The 24,738-nt window shown below is 46.0% G+C and overlaps 1 protein-coding gene and 1 long non-coding RNA gene across 4 annotated transcripts in view; one reads left to right on the top strand and one right to left on the bottom strand.

Moving 5' to 3' along the window:
- Nucleotides 1-21,884, top strand: part of CD82 (CD82 molecule) — a 37,985-nt gene extending 16,101 nt beyond the window's left edge. The window contains exons 1-9 of one of the 2 annotated variants that reach the window (XM_071744952.1): nucleotides 2,083-2,194; nucleotides 3,985-4,067; nucleotides 8,269-8,341; nucleotides 11,429-11,553; nucleotides 12,708-12,782; nucleotides 16,168-16,275; nucleotides 18,450-18,641; nucleotides 18,925-19,008; nucleotides 19,682-21,884. In XM_071744952.1, coding sequence (XP_071601053.1) covers nucleotides 4,005-4,067; nucleotides 8,269-8,341; nucleotides 11,429-11,553; nucleotides 12,708-12,782; nucleotides 16,168-16,275; nucleotides 18,450-18,641; nucleotides 18,925-19,008; nucleotides 19,682-19,759 — 798 coding nt within the window. In that variant the 5' untranslated portion in view covers nucleotides 2,083-2,194; nucleotides 3,985-4,004 and the 3' untranslated portion in view covers nucleotides 19,760-21,884. Of the gene's footprint in view, nucleotides 1-2,082; nucleotides 2,195-3,984; nucleotides 4,068-8,268; nucleotides 8,342-11,428; nucleotides 11,554-12,707; nucleotides 12,783-16,167; nucleotides 16,276-18,449; nucleotides 18,642-18,924; nucleotides 19,009-19,681 lie in introns of those variants that run through there. The other variant, XM_071744953.1, reaches the window with a different exon arrangement.
- Nucleotides 1-24,738, bottom strand: part of LOC139796635 (uncharacterized) — a 521,507-nt gene that overhangs the window by 345,497 nt on the left and 151,272 nt on the right. The gene's annotated exons all lie outside the window — the stretch shown is intronic.

Genomic DNA, 24,738 nt, shown 5'->3' with positions numbered 1-24,738 from the left:
GCAACCAAGTTTTTCTAGCAAGGCTGTGCTGGCAACCAAGTTTTTCTCAAAACAGCAAACTGGCAGCTGGCCCTAAATATTCCTGCATGCCTCTACAGGACGGAAAATGGGAAAAATGCCACTCTGCAAGCTGACAGTGGGGTCTCATGAAAGCCTCTGCAGAGCTGGCATCAAGCTGGATAATTTGGGGAAAATCTGGAGGTATGTTGTCAGGTTTGCTGAAAAGGCTGAGTGTGGCTGAGGAAAAGAACAAAAGACAATCAGTGCAGTTTAAAAGTTGAAAAACTTCATGTATTCAACCTCTGGAGGTGTTGCTGCAGGATGTTGAGCCTCAAGGTGACCAACTTCAAGTGGTCAGCTCAATGGCCACTGTCAGCACTGGTTGGTGCTGACCAATTTTTGAAGAACTGAAAAGCTTGAATGTTTCAGCATGTGAAGCCCTAAAGTATGTTAGAATCCTAGTGCAAAATACTAAAAACTGGTTCTCTTTTGCTTGAAAATTGTGTTTTGAATTGTTTTCTGGCTAGGAGCTATAAAAGATGTGCATCTCCCTGTGGCCAGAGGAGCATGGTGCATGATGCTGTCATGCACAGTTGGTTTTTTGTGGTTTTCTTTTGATAAATATAGATGATGGTATGTCCAACAAATAGCTGCGAGTAGAATAACCCATGCACAGTTGTTTTTTTGGTTTTTTTTTAAATAAACCTTGATGCTGGTATGTCCAACAAATAGCTGGGAGTAGAGGAGCCCATGCACATTGGGGTTTATGTTTTGGTTTTTTTTTAATAAACCTTGATGCTGGTGTGTCTAACAAATAGCTGGGAGTAGAAGAACCCATGCACAGTTGTTTTTTTGTTGTTTTGTTTTTTAAATAAACCTTGATGATGGTATGTCTAACAAATAGCTGGGAGTAGAGAAGCCCATGCACAATTGGTTTGGGGTTTTTTTGTTTTTTTTTTTTTTAAATAAACACTGATGCTGGTATGTCTAAAAAATAGCTGTGAGTAGAAGAGCCCATGCACATTTGGTTTTCTTTCTTTTTAATAAACGCTGATGATAGTATGTTTAACAAATAGTTGGCAATAGAGGAGCCGATGCACAGTTGGGGTTTTTTTTTGTTTTTTTTTTTAAATAAACCTTGATGCTGGTATGTCTAAAAAATAGCTGGGAGTAGGGGAGCCCATGCACAGTTGTTTTTTTGGTTTTTTTTAAATTAAACACTGATGCTGGTATGTCTAACAAATAGCTGGGAGCAGAGGAACCCTGAAAGCAATCTTTGACTCTTGTCACCTCAGGCATGTCTTCTTCCACACCAGCTCTCCTCAACTTGTTTGACTGCCTTAGGGAACTATTGTGAAGCTCCTAACAGCTGTGCAAATCTTTTTTTCCTGCCTAATCAAAGCGGTGTGGGCAGAGCTGGGAACACAGCACACATCTACATGGGGCCAGCAAGCAAATCAAGTCCTGGGTATTGTCCTTCCAGCTTGAAAATAAATTACACCTGAAACCAGGCATTATAAGGCAAGAAATCCAGTGCCTTGTGCAGGAGCTGAGCTGGTTGAGTTCCTGGGGAGGTGGAAAAGCAGAGGAACACTTCTATACCCCACAACTTATTATTGCCCAGGGACCTGGCTGCCTCAGCGTTCTGCTGAGGTTGCCAGGGTTTAGTTTGGGATGTTATTAATTGGAGATGTTTGTGGTGAAGCCAAGAATTAAGCTAGCTGGATGGGAAAACTTGTGTCTTATTTATTTATCCTCTCCAAGCACAGTCTGAAGTGTTGGTCCTGCCTGCACTCACAGCCCCCAGAGGTCCCATCCTCCTGCAGAGGAAAGGAGGACACAATTTGAAGGAAGTGAAGGTACAATTTGTGATGTCCCTGCTCAAATAGTTCCCTGTTTTTGTTGGGTTTTTTTCTGAGATATCATTACAGGGCATGGAAGCCCTTGGGTGGCAGCTGTTGTATGACAGCAAGCTGACACAGGATTTGTGGTAGTGGAGCTACCAGGTTTGTTGGGTAAACTTGCTGCTGCTAATCCAGGATTAAAATCAGCTCAATAAAGAGCCTTCACTCACTTTTTCACAGGTTGGGAGGGTGCAGGTGCTGTAAAGTGCATCTGTGCATCCCCAGCAGCAGGGAGCTGGTGGCTGCAGCAGGGGAAGCTGGAGTGGGAGTGCTGTGATTTGGTACCCCTTGTAAGTATGGACCAGAAACTATCACAGGAGCTTTCCCCAGCTAATTCAAAGCACTAACTTTTGGCTTCTGCTGCCTTTGTGCACTCTGACCTGAGGAGTCTGAATAAAAAGTTGCTGAGATGGTGCTAAGCTGGCTGGCTGTGCTCCTGGCTCCTAGCAGGTGCAATGCTGTACAGCTGCGGGTTTTTTATGGGATTTATTTTACAAATAAATATTATTTTACAAATTAATATTAGTTTAAAAATACCAGCTGGCTGAGATGGTATTTGTGTGATGCTGTCCCATCTCCCCAGCATCTTGCTGTGTGCTGAATTGCCTCCAGCTGTAGCATCTCTTCTAGAACATTTTTGTTGTCTTCAGACCCAAAAGTTCAGGCTTCTGGCATCTTCTGGGTAGTTAAAAGGTGGCTACTGCTTGGTGGGAAGACTCTCCAGTTTGAACAAGGCCCACATACCAGTTTAGCTCCAGGGTTAACCTAAATATTTAATAGGATTAAAGGAAAGCCTTTGATTGAAACAAAACGTCCTGGGCTCTGGTGACCCTGGGCACAGGGAGCAGGGAACCTGCCTGACCTTGCTCTCTGGTGGGGCCAGAATTGTGTTCTGGGAAGTAGTAGTGAGCTACTACATCTTAGTTGTCATCTTCTCAGGCTTAAAGCAGCAGGGTCTGGTTTGAGCAAGGAGCTTGGAAGAGCAAATTTTAGGAAACTTAAGTACTCTGTTGTTGAACATGACTGAGCATGGGAGAGGAAAAGCTGAACTGAGACATTCCCCTCTGCATCTTCATGATGCTCTGCTGCAGGAGGTTTACTCCAGCCCTGGGATGCTCTGTGAGACACTTTTTTTATACTTTCTGAGCTTTTTGCTGTCAGAGAAGTGAGAAACGGAGTAGCTTACAGTAACTGTTCACTTCCTGCCTTCTGTAGCACAAAGATCTGATGAGTATCTTTTATTGATAAACTATCTAATTTTTGGTGGTTTTTCTTCTCCTGCTAAGGCTTCAGCTGCTTAACTTTCAGAGTTAACTTTAGATACAGCAAAATATTTGGAGTTTGGCTTTTACTCTCTACGTCTTGCCTGCTGGATGCCCCGTGGATGTGTGTAGTTTGTGTGGCACCAACAGGGTAAAACCAAATCTTGTCTTCTTAATGCTCCCCCACTTCCTTGGACCTGTGAAGCTGTTGGAAACTGGAACTGGTTGAAATCTTGCCTGTCTTGATCTCAGAGCAGAGTTGGTTGTGTGTAGCTGTGGAACAGACTTGCTGGTGGTCCTCGTGTTGTCGGAGCATCAGTGGGCAGAGTTGCACCCAGGAAATTTGATTTAATGCTGCCTTTTAAACTCACCCTTTTGGGTTTTGCTCTTCAGTGATCCCTCAGGTGCTCAGGGCTCACTCAGAGATGAGTTTTTCTGGGAGAGGGAGATGGGCTTGTGGGCTGCCTCCAAACGAGGAAGGGATCCTGGGAGCTGGAGTTGGTGTTTGGATTGATGGTATTAATGCAAATTCCGTATAAACAGTGATTGAATTAGCAGTGTGCTTGTGATTAAATCCCTTCCACAACTGCTGATAGTCCTCTGTCACTCTCCAGGGGATCTTGGAAGCAGTGGCTGTTTGTATTGTACATCATATACATACATATACATCATATACATAAAAATATACATCTATTTCTGTGCTTCTACTCAGAGCCCCATCAGATGCTCCAGAGCTCTGCACAGGGTGAGGATGTTGCTCAAGAACTGTCTGGTGGATTTGTCACTAATATGAAGCCGTTTGTCTGCTTTCCCCTTAGATCCCCCTAAGTGAAAGAAGATGGGGTCTGGCTGCCTAAAAGTCACCAAATACTTCCTCTTCCTCTTCAATCTCCTCTTCCTTGTAAGTATCTTGGGCACCTGCAGGGTATTGTGGCATCTCTATTCAACATTGCCCTCCCCTTACCTCTCTGCTGAGCCACGCATGGTTGGGGGCAGAACTGCCTTGTCAGGTTGATCCATGTCTGCTCTGAAAACTACTTTTCCTGTATTTTTGCAAGACTGGATCCCTCTGGGAGACTTGGGGAGGCTTGGGCTCTCCTGTCTGGATTACAAGTGGTGGGAAGCATCTGTGCACACCCAGCTCCAAACCAACTCATGCTGTAGCATCCCTCCTGGGGAAAGCTGTTCTGGTACCCTGGAGAGGAAGGGTTTTAAGGTGGGATGTCAGGGGGTCTGTGCTGAGGGAAGGGAGTAGCTGCTTTCAGGAGCTTTTCATAGAATCACAGAATCATAGAATCATTTGGGTTGGAAGGGACCTCTGAGATCATCAAGTCCAACCCTTGATCCACTCGCGCTGCAGTTTCCAGCCCATGGCACTGAGTGCCACATCCAGGCTCTTTTGAAATATCTCCAGGGATGGAGAATCCACCCCTTCCCTGGGCAGCCCATTCCAATGTCTGATCACCCTCTCCCTAAAGAAATTCTTTCTAATGTCCAACCTAAACCTCCCCTGGCACACCTTGAGACCTCTTGTGCCCTCTTGTCTTGTCTTTGGCACAGGCACTGTCATCCTCTGGGACTGCTCTGTCCCTGGAGCCTCTGAGTTTTGGTGGGGAGCTTGATATTTCTCTGAAGGAAAAATTTAGTTTGTTTCTGTCTTGACCACTGTCAGGCACATGCCAGATGTTGGGGTTTCCCCTTCTCTCTGGTTCTCATAGAAAGGAGTTGACACCAGAAGCTTTTTCTGGTTCAAGTTCTGAATGGGAGGGGGGATTCTTGACCTTACAGAATGTGGCAGATCTATATGAATCTAGCAGAGAAACTGTTGAGTTGCTGTGGTGAGCTCCCTGCCAGGATGTGAGGTTTTGCATACCTCAGCCTGGCTTCCTGGGGCTGCTGAGTTTTGCTGGGGAGGGTGCTTGCACAAATGGGAACATTGGTGCTGGTGATGGAGCTCTGGCTTCTCTGGACTTGGAGCTTGAGACACTTGGAATTGCACCCTGTGCAGACCAAAATTTTCTCCAAAAAATGTTCTCCAAATTTTCAACTTTTTTTTGTTCGCCAATATTTGAAATATTTGAACATTTTTTAAATATTTGAAATATCTGAAATTTTCAATTTTTTTTTTTTCTCCAACATTTGAAATTTTTTTCTCCAGCCTTGCTTGGAGCTGAAGAATGACACCTTTGGAGATATTCTTAGTGACTCTTTCAGAAGTTAGGCAGAAATAGCACTTCTCTACCAGCTTGAGGCCTGATAGGTCTTGCTGTAGTTGAAGTCGTTCAGGGACTTTGTGGCATTTGAACCATTACTTCAGGAAAGGGGGTTGGTTTGACCTGCTTTGACTAAAGGAAATGAAATTATTTGTACTGCTTGCTACAAGTGGTACGAAAACTGAAGGATAAGCTTAGTTTCACTTATAATCTTAGTTTCTCTCATAAAAACTTAACCTATCTCTACCTTCCTGGGTAGCAGAAGTTTCTTCTTAAAGCTAAAAAAGTTCTGCCACACGAGTTCAACAGTCCTTGAAAACTATTTATTTAGAATATATAACTGTTGGTCTGTCTTCTAACTCATAAAAGGAGCAGAAGACAACCACCTAAAACAAACCCTGGAGTTCCAGAACCTTTCTGCTGGCTCTAGGTTATGTGAAGGAAGGGAAGTGCTAGGGGAGGACAGGCAGGGACCTCCTTCCAAAAAGGTGAGACAGCTTCAGAGCAGCTTAATTCCTTCTCACTGGGAGGAAAACTGTGGGAAACTTCCCTGAGGAAGCTGCATCCTTCTGGCTTGATTCTGTCCTTGCTGAAATCTAGGATGAAATCCTTGGGTTTCGTGGAGGGAAGACATCTGTCCCCTACTTCAGCTTAGGGCAGTGAAGCAGAGGAATTAAACTCCATGGAAGGCAGTCTAATTTTTTAATAATTATTATTTTTTAATTTTTATTTTTATTTTTTGTGGAAGGTCTGAGGCTGAGGCAGAGGCAGAAACAGCTTTGCTCTGATCTGCAAACTCCAGGAGATGCTGAGCAGAGATAAACGTGCCTGCTGTGAACAGGGCAGAGTTTTCTCCCTGGGCTTTTATTTTTCTCCTCGCCTTCTTCTTTTTGTCTTTTCCACACCAGCTCCTGGCAAACACACAAACTGTGGATTAGAGCAGAGAGCAGTGAAAACAGGCCCTGGATAATGCTCTGGGTGCCTCAGAACAAGAAAACTTCCCAGGAACTCAGCTCAGCAGCCGTTCTGTGTTTTCTCAGCCCCAGCAAAACTTAGGTGACATCTCAGGGTCAGTGAGCCAAGAGAGTTGTCACATACAGCCCCATTTATATCTTTGTTAAGATAAATATTTTATTATGACTGTAGTTTCATGTGAGGCTGCCTAAAATCAGCAGCTCTTGGCAATACCAACTGGGAGCGGAATTTTTCAGGCACCACAGCTGTTGGATGTTGAAGGGGCTTTTTTTAATTTACTCAGAAGATTGAGTCTTGCAGCTGAGCACGTTGGGATGTAAGGCAAAGGGGATTTCATATTCCTGCCATCTTTTTTTTCCTGGAATACCTCATCTAGATGCTTTCTGTAGCTGAGTCAGTTCTCTTCGTCCATTTCCAGAGATGGGAGCATCCTTGGTGACTTTGCCAAGCCAGCAAAGCTTGCAGAGCAGCTTCTCTCAGGCTATTGCTTTATCTTTGCCCAGAGCAGCTCTGTGTGAGGAGCTGAAGCCCAGTGTAAAGTTGCAAAATGTGGAGCAAATAAATTGCCTGTCCATACAACCCTGTCTGCCAGCTTGCATCAGGTCATGGTTTGGCATTTCCCATGCCAATAGCAGAACGTTCCCTAATGAACCACAGAATTTCTTCAGTCCTGTTGGTTTATTTAGTATTTAATTTCATTCATTCTATCTTGAAATCCTGCTGGTGTTAAGAACTACTGCTTGCAGTCCATTTGGCTTGCAGTCCATTTGGCTTGCAGTCCATTTGGCTTGCAGTCCATTTGGCTTGCAGTCCATTTGGCTTGCAGTCCATTTGGCTTGCAGTCCTTGTCCTTCCCTTGGTTCTTCAAAGTCTGTTTTAGATTTTTTTGGCAGCCACTTGGCTGGCCAGCACAAGTTTCAGCTTCTTATCAAACCCACAGCCTCTCAGGCTTCTCATAGTCCCTTTATTATGGGTATAATGGTGCTCTCAGCCTGGTTTGGAAGCTGGGGTCATTCATGTGCAAGCACCTCTCAGTGTAGCATAAACCATGGTGATACCTGGAAGCTAAACCAGAGCCTCCCTTTTCCCCCACTCTTTCAAAAAAGAGATGGGAAAACTGTCTCTTGCCTTCTCAGCTCCATGTCTGGATCCAGCTGTGTCCTCTTGCTCCAGTGGTCCTTGCCCTACATAAAACTCTGTGTGTTGGAGTGTGGGGATGATGTTTCCTAATGCTTGACTCTCTGTGCCTGATGCTTTGTGTTTAGGAAGATGAGTGGGGCTGGGTTATTCTGGCATAAAATACTGCCTAAATGTTGAAGGTTGGCTTTGGAAGGGGCAAAGCAGCTCACTCAAGGGAACCTGCACACAGAGTAAATCCTGCTGGCTTTTATTTTTTTCTTTTTTGCATCTGTGGGTTGAAGCCGTAGCATTATAACAGAGCCTGAAAAGCCAAATATTTCCTTCCTGGCAAGGTTCCAGCTGTCAGATATATCTAATCCTTTGCCTTCCAGTCTGGCCCCATAGGGTCAGGGATTTCTCTATCCAAACAAATCTTTAAAATTCTACACGAGGTATGTTTGTCCTTGCTCGGTTCCTCAAAGCAGCGGTGCCCTTACCTTTTGCTTCTAGTAACAAGGTTCTAGCAGCAGGACATCCCTTCCTCCTATCCAGCACCATGTGTAGGACTGCCAAGCAGAACCTGGGGCTCCTGTGCAGTTGGCTGAGGCCCTTTTCCTGGAGTCATGCTAATCCTGTTTATTTTGGGAGGAGAACCATGGGGGAGATGGGTGGGAACGGCAGGAGAATGGTTGTTTTCCCTCTGCAAGTCTGGAGAATGGTGATTTCCTCCTTTTTTTATATTTATTTATTTATATTAATAAGCTGGCTGGGTGTGTTCTGTTCTTACTCTTTCAGATCCTGGGTGCTGTGATCCTGGGTTTTGGGATCTGGATCCTGGCTGACAAAAGCAGTTTCATTGCTGTTCTACGTAAGATGATGTTTTCTTCTTCTTCCTCTTCTTCTGGATTTACTCTGGATTCACCACAGTGTAGTCTGGGGCTGGCAGTGCTTCATGTCTGGAGTGTGAGCTGAGCAGTAACATGGTGTATAGCACCCAGGGACTCCAGCAGGGACAGGGGAACAGGAGCAACCCTGGAGATTCAGCACTTGTGCTGCTCTTGTGAATTGCAGCCCAGGGTCAGAGCCTCCTCACCAACAACCCAAATACTTCACCTTCACTATAAGGATGAGTATTCCATCCTTTTTTCACTCTCTGTGTTTCATCAGCGTTGTGTCTGAAGGCCCCTCCAGTGCCTTATTCTAGTTCTGCTCTGCCAGTCCCCTCTGCTACAGCATTCAGTAATCTACTTCAATTTTTTTTTCTGTAATCAATTTTTTTCTACAGCTTCTGTAATCTATTTCAATTTTTTTTCTGTAATCCATTTCAATTTTTTTCTACAGCTTTCTGTAATCTATGTCAATCTTTCTAGTTTAAATGCCAAGGCAAAGATGGAGCTGGTTTTATCAGTGCTTCATGTACATCCTACCACCACTGTTCCTGAGCAGCAGAGGATGTAGATCTGAGGGAGGATGGAAGGTGTGGGTCTGTGTTTAGTCCTCTAGCTTCTAGAACATACTCAATTATGGACACTTTGAGACTTTACCTGGGCATCCTGGGTGTTTTGTGCTAACTTTCTTCCCCTTTGAGTCAGCCAAGAGCATCCTTTTGAGTCTTACCAGTGGTTCTGCTTTCTGCACCAACCAAAACAACCAAAGCCAAATGAGTGGCTCAGTTCCATCGTTCACAAACTCCTTTGTGCTTTTTCCTAGAGGAGCCTTCAAACAGCTTTTTCTGCCTGGCAGCTCTGGTTACCCATGGCCACTACTTCCAAAATTTCTGATCCTGGCACCAGTGCCTGGTGGTGCAGGAGGGGTTCCTGCCCACTGCTTGCAGCCCCAGGGAAGGAACAAGAATAACAATAATGGCATTCAGCTATCAGCATCCTGCAAGGGCTTTATCCTCTCAGGTTCTACTGAACACCCTGGCCTGGCTTTGGAAGATTCTGGCTTGAGAAAACATCCCTACTAATGCCATACACACAGATATATTGCCTCTTGCTCTGTTTTTTTGTGCTCTATTTTTTTCTGCTGGTGCAGTGTTAGAAGGGCAAGAACCACAAGAAAAGGCATTGGTTAATAAAGTAGAGGCATGGACAGAAATGCACTTTTTTAATTTACTCAGGCAAAAGTAATGATGCAGGCAGCCAGAAATGAGTTTATCATGTCCAGGCTATTTGCAGCATCCCTCCTGGTCTCCTGTATGTTTGGTACCACTGGGCCAGCAGCTGTTCCCCCCCAGGCTGATGAGTGTTCCTGCCACTTGTGGAGGCACAAAATCCCTGAGTTTGGCTTTGCTTCTTCCCATTTTACACAGAATCTCTGCAAGCAGAGCATTTAAGGCTTTAGCTTCCTTCCTGGAGATTTCCAGCCTCAGCTCTTTTTCACCCTGCCCCCTCATTTCCTTTCCCATGCCTTGCCCTCTTTCTTACTGACCCAGGCATCAGGGAGGGAGCCCAGCAGGGCACTGCAGCCCCTGCCAAAGGAGCCTCTTGGACTTGCTTGGCTGCCTGCCCAGCACAGGGAAAAACAGGGGGTGACAGCAGATGCAGCAGAGTCACCTCTCTCTGCAGGGCAAAGCATCCTGCAGAGCACAGCTCCTGCCCCCCTGCCATGGTCACTCCTCTGGTGGGCTTCTGAGTTAGGGAATAGGCCTTTTGAGTTAGGAAATACATTTTTCTTTTAATAAGAAGCTGCCTTCTGGCACAGAGGAGGTGCTGCAGCCTGGGCACTTGAGCAGTTGGATGGTGGCAGAGCAGACTTGGGGATGGGGAGCAGGATGGATCATATGTGGCACACAGCTCTGGTGCCTTTTGGGGGTTAAATTCTAGGGGAAAAGTTTGGTAGCTGGTGACTGGCAGCAGGTAGGAGAAGTGGGGGGAGGTATTTTTTTAGGGGGCAGAGTATTCCTCTGTGTTCAGTGACTCTCAGCTGTTTGGGGAGGAGCTCAGAGTAAACTTGTCTCCTTGGATTGCTGTCCAGGAGGCTAAATGCTGAGCTCTAGGAATGTTATTATTAATCACTGGACATCCAGAATTCCCCTACACTGTGCAGCTGCAGGTCTAAGGATGTCTCTTAATGAGAAATGAGTTTTCTGGTTACTATTTCTAGACTGAGTAGCTCTTCAGCTTTTCCACCATGCTGCTTGCTCCCTGTTCTGCAAGAACCACTTCTGTGAGCAACTCAAATGGAAAAGCTGGGGGTTTTTTATTGCTTAAAACACTAAATGCTGAGGGGAGAGGACTGAGAGCACCAGCATGCCTGAAATAAGTTAACTACCTAAACTTAGTAGAAAAACCACTGGGCATTCATTCCAGACACCATAGCAGAGGCTATCTAGGAGGATATGTAAAGCAGCTAATTTGGAGATGATCTCTGTTTTGGTCCTGGAAAAGCATCTGTTTGGAGGGGATCATACAGGGCACCTGACTTGTCAAGGAACCTTGTCCATGCTCAACACGAGCTCCTGTGTCACCTTTCACTGCCCAGATTTTCTGTGTCCCACTGTTCCCTGCAAGTGGGCAAATAAAACCAGAACAGCTGGAACAAGGAATAATGCATTAAAATGAAAAGCTAAACCAAAAAGGGGCTTTAGGACTTGAAAGAAAAGCTTTCCTGAAGATAGCAAAGGGAACTGAAGCAGACAGGGGTGGAGGAGGACATACTCTTAATCTCAGAGGGAGTTACAAACCCAGGAGGCTTTCTCCAAACAAAGTTCATTTGTTTGGTGTGACCTTGAGTCTTCCAGGCTCTGAGTTAAGAGGTATGCAGGTTGGCTTTGAAAGCCTCCCTTCCTCAGAAGACACCCAGAAGCATCCTTCTGTCCCCATGTTCAGCATCCAGTCCCTTTGTAGAAGACAACATCCTATTATAAATAGATACTGAGGGAGTTCTCTGAATAGTGACAGCAGATGTAGCTCTTGTCAGGTTGTAATTTTGTGCCTTCTGCTCTCCATAGAGATGTCGTCTCCTTCTCTGAAGACTGGTGCCTATGTCCTCATTGGTGTTGGGGCTCTCACCATGCTGATGGGCTTCCTGGGCTGTCTTGGAGCAGTCAATGAAATCCGCTGCCTCTTGGGTCTGGTGAGAGAATTGATGGTTTATATCCTCCCTTTAATACCACTCCTGCAAAATATCTGTGGGATTGGGGCTCAGCTCTCCTGGGGATGGCAGGAGGTCAGCTTGGATCAGAATTTGCACACTGAATTTTTAGTCAAGGAGCTCTGGCAGCAGTTTCTGGGATGAGTTGATGACTGCTGGATGAGAGAGGATGTCACTGATACCTCCTGAAAATAGTGGGATGAGGAGAAATGTCCCAGATCACCCTGTGTCTTGACCTCCCACCCTGACTTCCCAGTTTTCATTGTGCTCTCAGTAGTGCAAGGACAAGTATCAAGGGCAGGGAGATGGAAGAGGAGTGACAGTGTCCTCCTGTGCCACAAAGCTCAGCTCCTCTGCAAAGCACAAGAATGGAGAAATTTGACCAGGAATGTCCTTGTCTGTCAGGACCTCTCCAAGGGGTTCATCTGTAGGAAATCTTCTGCATAAGGTGACACATCAGCCTGTTTCTTCAGCTCCTGCTTACTCAGAGCATGTGATTATAGGAAACCAAGTATTTATAAGAAATGGTGTGTTCTGGCACTGAGAACATCTCCTCATCTAGTGTAGGAGTGGCTGCCACTGTCGAAAAGTAACCTCAGATGGCAAACTTTCCTTAAAAGCATCTTAATGAATCTTAATTTAAATTCATCTAAATGAATCTTAAATTTAGATCCTCAAACAAATAGCTTTTTTTTTTTTAAAAAAGGCAATTGACTTTCAAAAAATAATTTAAAAAATAATCAGGTTTGTAAAATTGATATTTTTTTTTTCCTTGCCATGGAGGCTTGGGCTAGGCAGGGTCAAACTGATTGAGGTCGGAGTGGACTGGGAATGGAGCAGGAGCTGGGAGAGGGGATCCCAGCTGGGATTACACATTCAGGAGGTGCTTGTAAACCCTCTGCCCCTTCAAGTCTTCCTGTTGGCCTGGTGGGAAAAATGATAAAATGCAGGGTCTGCTGTAGGCACTTGTACTTAAGCATTTCACTGGGGAGAGCATTTTTGCTAGCAGAGCTTGTCTGCAAGAACAGTGTTGGCTCAGAGTTTTGACCTCTCCTGTAGATGAAATCTTACTGAACTTGTGCTGTTATGTTAAGAACTTCCTAAAGGCTGATAGTGGACATCTGGTTTGTTTCTAGTATTTCACCTGCCTGATGGTAATCCTCATAACTCAGGTTGCTGCTGGACTGGTCATCTACTTCCAGAAAGAAAGGGTAAGTATTTCTTACTGTGCATATTTTCCTTTGCCTTGGGGAACAGGAGACACTGGGAAATTCTTTCTCCCAAACTGGGCAGGCATAACTGGAGTCTCCTTTCCTCTACCACAGCTCACCAGTTTAACTGGACACTTGGCTGCTTCTCTATCTGCCAGTCTCAGTAGTGCTGCTTTCTCAAGGCTTATTCAGGCTTTATTTCTGGATGCTGGGAACAGGAAAAAGATATTTGGAAAAGGCTGCAGCAGTGAAATTTGTAAAATTTGTAGCAGTGTTGCCATCACTGGTGCCTTAAGGGATTACCAGCCTCAGTGATTACTTTTCTGACCGTCCTCTCTTGCTGTGTCATCTTCTTCTGACCTTTCAGCCCTTCTGCATCTGGATGTAAAACCTCTTTCCCCAAGAGCAAACACTCTGAGAGTTCCTTTTCTACAACTGGAGCTTAAAGCCAAGTGGGTTAATATTCTGAAGTGGAGCACTTCATCAGGAATGCAGTTCCATGGTGTGTACTTCTAGAGCTCCAGTAGACATGGAATATGGAGGGATTCCCTTTCCCTCATGTAGGGAATCACTTCTGAGCTACTGGAATATATTGCAACAGCCCATCCTCTGGATATGGGTTCCCTGGCAGTGCCCTGTCAGGCCTCCAGCTTCTTGGCAGGCAAACTGGGAGCCCCATTCATGTACTGGGACTGCCATGGCTGTGGGGTGAAGGTGATGAGGATGCTGAATGCTCAGTATGCTTTTTTTAGCTTGTTGCTCTCTGGCTTTTCCTCTGCCAGGTGTCAAAGAGGGATCAGTAGGAGATACTGTGTTTCCCTTTTGGGTTTTGCTCTGCTGGGTAAACCCGTGAGCATGGTTTGTGAGCACTTTTTGAAAGCAGAGCTGTCTGGCAAACTTCTTGCCTGCTCTCACACGAGAGCAGGGGAAGAACAGGGATACAGCTTCCTTTGCAGCTGTGCTTGGGGACATCCCATTCAGGCCCTGAGAATTCTTGTGGTGGGATCCTGGGATGGAGAAGAAAGGCAATACCTGGGATTCTTGCAGAAGGGACAGATAGGCTCCAAAAGGCTTTGTAGCCAAGGGGCTAGATGGGCCCAGGGAATGGCAACAAACTCAGCTCTCCTTGCTTCCGTCTGCATGTGGAGCAGCAGGAAGGGAACTGGGAGGTTCAGTAACTGATAAGGCTTATGGCAGCAGCCAAGGACAATCTCCTTAGTGAGAACCAGGTCAGGTTGCCTTGGTTTGAAGGGCAGGAAAAGGGGATGGGAAGCAGTTAAAAGGGGAAGGAGCCAGACATGATGAGAAGACAGATTGTGCATCCCATCTGTCTGGCCTGGCAGAGCTGATCCCAGGCAGCAGAGATGCAGTTTTCCCAGGAAGAGTGGTTGCTGATACAGGGAAGCTTCTCCCTGATAGTAAATCCTCTTCCTGGGTGTCCCTGGGTTTGCCATGGTCATTCGCAATAAGCATTGCAGCAGAAGGGAAGAAAAAAAAAAAAATACATTTCCCCCAGTCTGAAATCTGCTGCAGCAGCACAGGCAAGGTAAAGGGTGGGATGGGGAGCATCCTAGTGCTCAGGTTGATGTAAATCTGTCCCATCCCTCAAGCAGTGTAATATTTTCTCCAATCTCTTGTGATCTGTGTCTGTCCTTAGCAAAAACATGAGCAGTCCTCATGTCCAGGCTGGCTGAGAAGAGCTTCAAAAGGAGGTGCAATAAGGTGAAGGAGTCTTCTGGATGGTAGCTGGCACATCTCAGCTCAAACTGAAGGCTTTTATAAATAACTCAATAAGAAATGGGGATGAAGGGCTGATTTGATAAGGTTTGTGGTAAGGGAGTTGATGAGCAGTTTAGGTAGCTGTAGGATTTACTGTCTTAATACAGAAGCAGCAGTTAGAGGAGTCTGGGCAGAGGCGGATCCATGCCTTGTGAAAAAGGAAAATTTCCATCAGCTGAATGTCAAAATAACCCAGCTGCGCCCAGGAGCAGAGTGACAGGAATTGTTCAGCCTGTGTCTGACCAGGATAACCATCCCTATTTCTATTCCCTTGGTGCTATCCACATTTGGAGCCCTTCTCTGTGCCTGGGCAAGGACTCGCTGGGAACACCAAGACTTTGGCTGCTGAGTTCCCTTCCCTTCCAGACTGAGGCTGTAGAGATCACCTTATCCATGCTTTTTGCAGGAAGCTTTTCCAAGTGACTGAAGCTGCATGGAGCATTTCTGAAGAGATACAGTTTGTGCTTTGTACAAAATTTTTCCTCTTTGCCTGTCTCTCCTGGGAGGATTTTCGTGATGCAAACTCAGGCTGTTTCTGTTTTCTGACTCTGGACTACTGGATCCTGTAGGGTTTTTTTGTTGGGTGGCCACCAAGCATCCCATTTTATTGTGGTAGATCTCCAGTTGTCCTCCATACATTATAACATTTCTTTGCCCAGATTTTCACAACTTTGCTTTCTTCTGAGTGAAATTTATTTTCCTTTCTCTTCTGGTCTTAAGTGGGATGCCTGATTGCTTGGTCTGATGTCTGTACTTTTCTGTGTGCTTCCCGTCAGTGGTGGAACAAACATAATGCTGTACTTAATAAGCAAAGGAATTTATTCCAAGCCTCAGCTTTTGAGGAACCAATCTGCTTAATACGCTTGAGAAGAAACTGGTGGAGGAAACAGGGACCTAGAATTAATGAATTTTCTCTTGGGTAACTTCCTAGTTCTGGAGCAGCAGGTCATGCTATGTTGAAAGCTAGGGTATATATGTATATATATATTTATAGTGGATTTGTATAGTTTACTTCTGCCTGGAAAAAATGTTTCCTTAGCAAGAAACACTCCCTGGTTGTCTTAGTGTGATTTTTTTATCGTCTGGATTGCATTCAGTTGATAATATTTATTGCCTCTTTTCAAAAGCATAGACAAGACTGCAGAGCAAGGTATTTCAAGGTGTCAGTCTGGGGGATTTGTCTCTGCTTAGTTGCTTTTTTCCTTTAAGCATTGCTTTATGTGCAATCGAATGCTGATTTTTTTCAATGTTTTGAATATATTTCTACCTGTCTCTTTGCTGCAGGTAAAAAATGCTTGTGTTGTATGAGTGTGATAGCCTGAGCACCTGCTACTCTTTCCTTCAGGTCCTCTGGAAAAGGCATAACTAGAAGCTACTGCCTGTTTTGGTTTTTTTTTAATAGTGCTTTTAATCTCCAATTTTTGTCTTTGCTCTAATTCACTGGAGCTAGAGGAAAGCAAAATATTTTCTCAGACATACTGGTGATGAGCTCGTGGTCTTTTTCCGCTGGACAAACATAGGTGATAGGGAGCGGTGTTATCCACCCTAAACTCCCCAGGAAAGGCTGCAAGGAACTGACTGCTCTGCTGCCTTTTTTCCTTGCCAGCTGAAAGAAGAGCTGTCCCGCATAGTTGGAAAGCTGATTCAAAATTATGACCCTTTGAATGATGATGAGAGGAACCTGCAAGATGCATGGGACTATGTGCAGACACAGGTAGGTTGTGGCTCTTGCCCCTGAGGTTTGGTGCTTGCACACTAGAAAACTGCCTGGCTTGCTCATCACAAGGTAAGACTCTAAACCTTTCCTGCACGATTGCTCTTTAGGATGAGGTAGGTTTGGCTGCATAGCCTGAAGTATCTGGCCTGCCAAATGGCATCTTCAGGGCCTTTGGAATGCTACCAACCTTTGTGGAAGCCACACTGCATCCTAGTCCTGTAGGAAATAAAATCCCCAGCTTATTGCTAGGCAAGTCAGCAGCACTGCCTGCCCCACAACGTGTTGCTTGGTGATTGTTACAGCTTTTTTGCAAATGTCAGCCTTCTTGGGAGGCATCCAAGGGCCTGTGGTTCCTGCTTTAGCATCAGAAGCACTGTTTGAGCAACTAGGTCAGTGTTCATGCAGCCTGGAGTCATGATAGTTATTTACTGCCAAAGCTCCAGCCTGAGAGCTGGAGTGGTTTAGATGCATGCCCAGCGTGGGACTGATGAGTAGTAAGGACAAGTAATAGCATTTTCCTTCTGTCTGTTCTTCAGAAATACTGACCTGAAGTATTTCTCCTCCTTGGAGGGACAAGGATTTTATTTTAGCATCACTGCTGCCGGCAGACTTGAGAAGGCTGAGTCTGAGAGAGGATCCTGGGTGAGCTTTCTATGTGGGAGCAGCAGAAAGCTTTGTAAGGTGGATAAGCTGAGTGTTGGGAGTCATAATTCCACTTGTATACACTAGAGTTGTCATTTGAAAGGGGTGGGTATTCTCTAGACCAGTCCTTGAAATTAAAAGGCCAAATTAGTAGTTCCTTTTGGAGGTTGGATCTTCAATACTTATTTGGAAAACAGATGCTTGTCCTGGTGTGAGTGTTGGGCTGTTTGTACCTCCCCTCTTCTGTCTTTTACACCAGGCTGAAACATTATTTTTCCGTTCTGAACACAGGGGGCTTTTCTGTAAATTTCCACATGAGGTTTGGTAGCCTTTCTGCTCTGTACCACCATGCAAGCACCATGACCCATATTTAAGACTAAATCTTACTCTTCACTGGACTCCCTGATGTGCTTTCCCCTCCAGCAGCTGCAGTTTTATCACATGGCTGGAGAAGAATGTACATTTTTTTCAGATGGAAAAGTTTCCTCACCCCCTCTTCCAGCCAGTCCCAACTGCAGCCAGATGGGTGCAAACCCATCCTGACTCTGAGGGTTGGTGGCATGTTGATGCCATCATGTGGTGGCTGCAGATGTCCCCTGGGAGGGGGGCCAAGAGTAAGATCAGCGGTGCCTTGCAATTGATGAACCAGAAAATGAAATGTTCCTGCCTCCTGTCTGCACATACACACACAAAAAATTAATAAAATAATGTGTGCTGCTCAAAGAAAAATCAGGTCAGTGCTTAGACTGAGGGGAATGGTGGAAGACCAGGCAGTATTTCTTGTGAGATATCTTTGAATATATGTGATGTACATTAATTTCTTGCCTGCTTTGCAAAATCACCAAGCTCCTGACAATGAACAGGAGGGACTCAAAGACCTGTCACACTGGGCAACTCCCCTCCTCCAGCTGTGACCTCCCAGCAGCATCTGGTTTGCATTTTCACTTCTGTTTAGCACTGTGAGCAGAGATGAGGCTTGCTGGTATTCAATCTGCAGAAATTATTCCAAATTACACTCTGTAGAACTGATGTCAAGCTTCATGGCCTGCTGAAATCTGAGTATCTAGGTCTGTGCTTTAAAGCTTGTGAAGTATTCATATTCTGGCATGAGTGGTGTGCTAGAGCTTTAGGGATAGGCACTGCATGTTATAATCTGCTGTACTCAAACTTGACCAGAAGTGGCCTGTTGTCTTGTTAATAGGGATTCTGTAGTAGGAAATAATGAGATTTTTCAGAGAATCATAGAATTATAGAATCATCAAGTTTAGAAGAGACCTCTAAGATCATCTGCCCTACAACCCCTAACCACTAACCCATCCAGTGTAGCACCTCATCCACCCTGGATGGTCCTTTGTATCATCTGGTAAGCAGGGTGATGTTCTAATGTAACTAATTGGTGCAAAGACTATGGCCTGACTGGTGTTTTTATATGGGGAGTGTGTTTCTGCCTCCCCTGCCTGCCTGTTTTCATCCCCAGTATATGACCAGTGCAAAGTGTGAGACCATGATGCTATCTCTCTGTGTATTAGATTGCTTGCTGTGGCTGGACTGGAGCAAAGGACTGGGAAAATAATGAGATTCTTATCAACCAAAACATGACTGCCTATCCCTGCTCCTGCTCCAATAGCTCCAAGGACTTGCAGGTGGATAGTGGTTTCTGTAATCTGGATGTCCTTGTCAACAGCACTGCAACCTCTGCTGACTGGCCTGTCCACGAGCAGGTGAGTGGCTGTGTCTGGCTCCTGTGAACCTTCAGCTGAACTTCCCTTCTCTGTGCTCCTTGGGGAATTTTTTAGGTCACTTTTTTTCCACAGCAGTATTGCCTGTGGAAGTTTGGGCAAGAAAAATTAGGAATGATGCTGTTTTCTTCTCAAGCTCTCTGTGAAGCTTGGTATAACCTGTAACTTGGGATCATCTCTTCAAGCAGAAGGAGATGTGTTAGGGGTTTCAGCTGGGACACTTAGATTTCTGCTTCTTTCCCTCCTGACCATGTTTTCTCTTTAGGGATGCATGGATGGTGTGGAGAAGTGGTTAAAGGATAACCTGGGTGTCATTCTTGGGGTCTGCACTGGTGTTGGTGTTATAGAGGTAAGTTACTCCCTGATGGGAACCTATCCTGTCTTACCATGCATGCTGTTAAAGGCAAAGATGGTTTGGGTTTGTGTGTGTTTGGGTTTTTTTTTTTTTTTTGTCTGTGTATGCTTGGGGTTTTTTTTGTGTGTGTATGTTTGATTTTTTGTGTGTGGTTTGGGTTTTGTGTGTGTGTGTGTGTGTGTGTGTGTGTGTGTGTGTTTGGGGTTTTTTTGTGTGTGTGTTTTTGGGACTTTTGGGTGTGTGTTTTGGGGTTTTTTTTTGTTGGTTTTTTTTAAGTATTAGACACTTGGTTTAACTGCAGTGCAGTGGTTGGATTAAAAATTGAACCAAGCCCTATCTACTTGGTGTTCCTGCCTGGCACTTGGCAATTCAGTTCAGGTGTAACCAAGAAGAATGAGACAAGCAACATCCCCCTCTAGTGAGATGCCACTTCTTGCCTTAAAAAGCCCATAACATAGATTCCAGGTGAAGATCCATTTCTGCAGCAGAATATTTTTGTCATCCCAGTTATTGCCTTTTCCTTGCAATGGGGACCAACTCTTTTCAGCTGTTACCATGAAAAGAAAACAACTATTATCTTGCTCCCCTGTACCACCCTTTCTTCCCAACCTTCTCACCTGCCTGGTTGCTGATTTTTTTTTTCCCTGTTTTTCCTTACTTATTCCAGCTGCTGGGGATGATCCTGTCCATTTCTCTCTGCAAGAACATACACAGTGAAGACTACACCAAAGTGCCCAAGTCTTGAGTTGAGTGACTCCAGAGCTCTGGCACCCCAGAGAAAGAAGCAACCAGAACATTCCTGCCTCACACCCAGACTGTTTAACCATTGACCACTCTTCCTGTGACATCCCATTTCTGATACCACTCTGCTAAGAACTCTTAGAGCTGCAATACAACCTGATTTTCTGGCAATAGGGCCCTGGGGCCACCTGCATCCTGCCTCTGGATTATTTTTATTTCAAGAAGCAGAACTTGTGTCTCCCATTACATGAGGCACCAGATAACCTGAGGGGACAATGTCTTTGCTGCCTGCTCCATGTTAATACACTTGATATTTCTGTTCTACAACCCACTGGGCCTAACATGAAATAAATCCCCTCTCCCCTGGTCCTCCTCTCACCCATCTTTCCCCCCCAAAGTTCCATCTTTGTCCCGTGAGCCAGGATTGCTGTTGAGATTCCAGTGCTTCAGTAGCTTCACCTTCTTCACTGACTGGTGGTGGTAACGAGTGGTGCTTTATAGGGCTTTTCCTCCCTTGGAGTTAACCTCATTGCACTCCTACTGTGCATCCTTCATCTGTGCATCCTTCTTGTGCAACTCCTCTGCATCCTTCATCCCTGGCTCTCATCTGAAACACTGAGTGCTACCCTTGTTCTCTCTTCTCCTGCTTCTGGAGTCAGCTCTGCCTTGCCTTGGAGCATGATGAGAAACCCCTTAGAGGAGGGAGCCAAGCCCACCTTTGCCTGCTTTCCACCTTTTTCTGGCTTGGCAGACTGTGGTGGGGAATGGGTCCATTGGGTTCTGGATTCAACACACATTTCTCCCCCTTTGCCTCTTTACCTTTTCCTCTCCTCTCCCTTTGCTGGCTCTTGTCAGCTTGGAGGCACTTCAGAGGCTGCTGCCCTCTGTGGACTCAGCCCTGGGCTGGCATTGCTGGGGGCATTCTTGGGTTGCCAACTTTTATAGAGGTTGTGATTCATTTGATTCTTCCCTTTCCCCCTCCCCCTTCATGAGCATAATATCTGTTAGTTGTGGTTTCTAATCATAAATATTGAGGGATCTGACTGGACTGCTGATGTTGGAGTTATCACTGCTCCCAATGCCTGCTTTAGGGTCTGTAGTTGGGATGCAAGGATAAGTTGCTTTTATTTCAGTTCCCCACTCTTCTCACTCCACTGCAATCTGGAGCCTGGGCTGCATCCTGAGCTCTGTCTCAAGTGGAAGTGTTGGAGCAGATCAGTACCTGGTTCTGGGAGTCATGCAGGCTGGGTGGTTTCTCATTCTCCGGGTGGTTTCTCATTCCCCAGGTGGTTTCTCTACTTAATGGCTGGACTGTTCACTCTTTTTTACCCCTGGCTGGCGAGGAGTGGTGTAGAGGAGAAAAAAGTAGGAAATGTATGTGAAAAAACTGCCCTGGATTCCTAAATAAGGCTGCAAATCCCCCCCAGTCTTGAAGGTGGGATGGGCACAGCAGATTTCCTGCAGTTCCCTGTGTCTGCAGCCACCCTGGAAGCTGCAGGAGAGAGAAGGGGATGGTCCTTGCCCAAGACCTGATGCAAGGTACTTGGTGAGGGAGCCTTTGCCTTACAGAGGTGGTCCCAGGACTGTCTTTGGTCAGGGGATGGGGTCAGTAGGAGTAACCCTAAGAGCAGCTCAAAGGGATGGCTTCACTACCTACTCAGTTTTCCTTCTGTTGGAGGGGATTAGGGCCCCAGCAGCTGGGTCCCTGCTCTGTCCTTATTTCTGAGCACAGCAGTGACTGGGGGGAGCAGACAGAACTGGGCAACTGGGTTTTTATGGAGGTCTGATGAGGTTTTGAAGCACCTGCCCTCCCCCCCTTGCATAAGGACCGTCAAGCTGAGCTTTGCTATAGCAGAAGGCACTCTTCTTAGCAGTAAAGCTTCCTGGCTTTTGTAGCACAGCCTATTCTCTAATGTCATGGTAAGATTCTTGTTCAGTTACAGATGCCAATGCTGAGCAGCAAGTAAAAAGGAGCCCGTGCTGGGTTACCTTTTTGGTTTTTTTGTCTGTTTTTAGCAACGTCTTCCTACTGGGAGAAATGCATGTACAGATGCAAAAGTCTAGAAGGTGAATATTTCTGTAATAAAGACTTTGCTAAAAAAAAAAATAAACCCCTGCCTCTGACTTGTGCATTGCATTATTTTCTCCTGATTTCCTCTCCCATTCTGCTCACATGCATGTAACTGATTTGTTTTGTCCAAGGCAGCAAAGGGTCTGTCAAAAGCTGTTCTGAGGTCAGTGTGGACTGTGAAGACCCAGCAAAGGGGAGGTGACAATTTTCCTTGGCTAAATTCTAAATTAAAACTCCTGCCTTGCCTTCTGTAAGGTGAGTGGTAGTTCCTTTGAATTAACTCTTGTCTCCTAAGCTGAGTGATCCCTGGTTGGAGATGTTGCCTCAAACCTGCACTCTGTGAAGTTGTGAGCCTCAGGGACTGACAAAATCCAGTCCTGCCACCAAGGAGGAAAAAAGCTGAGGTATAGCCTTTTTTGTAGGTTATGCCACTGCTCACTGGTCTTGACTGGAAAGCTTCTGAGAAGTGGATAAGTTAACTATATGAATCTTCATCCTTCCTTTACCAAAGCAGTTGCAAAGTAGGTATGAGCTAGATCAGGGGATCTACAGGCTGGGCACAGAGTGGTTGGAGAGCAGCCAGGCAGAAAGGGAGCTGGGAGTCTGGATTGCCAGGAAGCTGAACAGGAGCCAGCAGTGTGCCCAGGTGGCCAAGAAGGCCAATGGCATCCTGGGCTGTGTCAGGAACAGCGTGGCCAGCAGGTCCAGGGAAGGGATTCTGCCCCTGTGCTCAGCCCTGGGGAGGCCACAGCTTGAGTCCTGTGTCCAGTTCTGGGCCCCTCAGCTCAGGAAGGAGATTGAGGTGCTGGAGCAGGTCCAGAGAAGAGCAAGGAGGCTGGGAAGGGATCCAGCACAAGTCCTGTGAGGAAGGGCTGAGGGAGCTGGGGGTGTTGAGGCTGGAGAAGAGGAGGCTCAGGGGAGACCTCATCACTCTCTCCAACTCCCTGAAAGGAGGTTGGAGGCAGGGGGGGGTTGGGCTCTTTTCCCAGGCAACTCTCAGCAAGACAAGAGGGCACAAGAGGTCTCAAGTTGTGCCAGGGGAGGTTTAGGTTGGACATGAGAAAGAATTTCTTTCTGGAGAGGGTGATCAGCCATTGGAATGGGCTGCCCAGGGAAGGGGTGGATTCTCCATCCCTGGAGATATTTCAAAAGAGCCTGGATGTGGCACTCAGTGCCATGGGCTGGGAACCACGGGGGGAGTGGATCAAGGGTTGGACTTGATGATCTCTGAGGTCCCTTCCAACCCAGCCAATTCTATGATTCTATGATTAAATTCCATCCTGGTCTGTATTTCTCCCTGTTTGACATAGATGTCCTTAGCAGGACCTCTTTTAGTGTCCTAATGGAGTCTGGAACTTGCTTTAGGAAATAATTACCATGACCCAAGTCCTGTTTGCAGAAACAGGGAAGTTTTTAGAGAAGAAGGTGCTGGGGTGCAACCAGCAAGCACTGGTGGTGCCTCATTTAAACTCAGTTTCAGTAACCTTGACCTGCTGGGTGCCAAGTGAGAGGTGCTCAGATGGATCCTGGACCCACAGAAGGATTCAATGATCCAGCTGAAGCCCAACTTGTTCCTTTGGGCTGTCCTGGGAGAGCTTGGTTCTTGGCCGTAAGGTGCCTCCTCAATTTCTGGTTGTTTTCCCAGAGCGTTCTGCTTTGGGCAGGTAGCAATGCCTTGCCCAAAGCCTTAGAATTTAGGTGGCCAAAGGCTCTGCTGGTTTTCCTAAAAAGGGAAGATGAGAAGTGCTGCTTGACCCCAGCTTGGGTCCCCAAGTTGTCCGAGCTCTGTGGAAACCTTTGGCCACTGGAGGGAGATGTTCAACCAGTAAAACTCAGCAGGATCAGCAGCATCCCCTGGTCCCTAAAGGGTGAAAAGATGACACTGATGGCTTCCTTCTGTTCCTGGTTACTCCTGGCAGCAGGGGAGCTAAAATAACTTGTAATTACAAATGTCTTTTCCTCGTACATGATTTGTGCTGCGTGCTTGGCAGTTTTAGGGCTTTTTTTTTTTTTTCCTTCCACTTCTTGGAGCAGCAGTCAGTTGGATATTTTGTTGGATGTCTTCCACTACTGTGGATGGGTTGTGCTTGCTTCTTGGGCAGCTCTGGGAGTAGAAGATAGCACAAGGAGCTTCTGCTTCTTTCCTTGTCCCCATCTTTTTCTTGTTTCCTTCCATCCTCAGTTCCTTTGCAGGGTAGGTCTAGGGGAAGGAAAAAAAAAAAACAAAAAACCCAAAGAATTTGAGGATAAAAGAGCTCAGTCCTTCAGAGAGGAAGAAACCTGCTGCTGCTCCTTGGGCTCAGCTCATCTGCAGAGGGTACAAGTTTGCTGCTGGAGCCAGAAATCAGCACCCAAGACTTCCCAGGGGCTGCAATGTTTCTCTAGAAAAAAACCCCAATGCCAACCTCTGCAAGGAGCTCAGCACATTCTGTGTGGGCGCTACTTTAGAGCTGTCCCAGGCCAATCATTAATATTAAAAGAGCATTGGTGTGACCTCCCTGGAGCCTTAAGCAGGGTCCTTAGTGACAAACTGGTGACATTCCTCCTCTGTCATCATAAAGAACTTAGAGCCTGCTATAAATCTTCTTATAAGGTGTTTTTTGCTTTTTGGGTTTTTTTTCCAGAAGGGAAGAGGCATTGCATTAGTCAGAGAGGATATGGGGAAACTTATAGGTTGCAGTGCTTGTTTTTTGGGGTGGTTTCTGCATGGCATCCACCCCAATGTAACCTGGTAGCTCTTCTTTTCTCTGTAACACTCCCACATGGGGCTGGTCCCTGCTGGCTTTGCTTAGGATAAGAGGCTGAATTGGGTAGGAAAAAAAGAAAAAAAAAAAAGGCTGATTTCAGGCTGCTGGAGGCCAGACTGCAAGTGATGGGCTCAGACTGCAGGATTTGGCTGGGGAAGGTGAGGA

Source organism: Heliangelus exortis, chromosome 5 (assembly GCF_036169615.1).
Source record: "Heliangelus exortis chromosome 5, bHelExo1.hap1, whole genome shotgun sequence".
Taxonomy (NCBI): domain Eukaryota; kingdom Metazoa; phylum Chordata; class Aves; order Apodiformes; family Trochilidae; genus Heliangelus; species Heliangelus exortis.
Note: the sequence above shows the minus strand (reverse complement) of the source record. Positions and strands in the feature narration are given on the sequence as shown.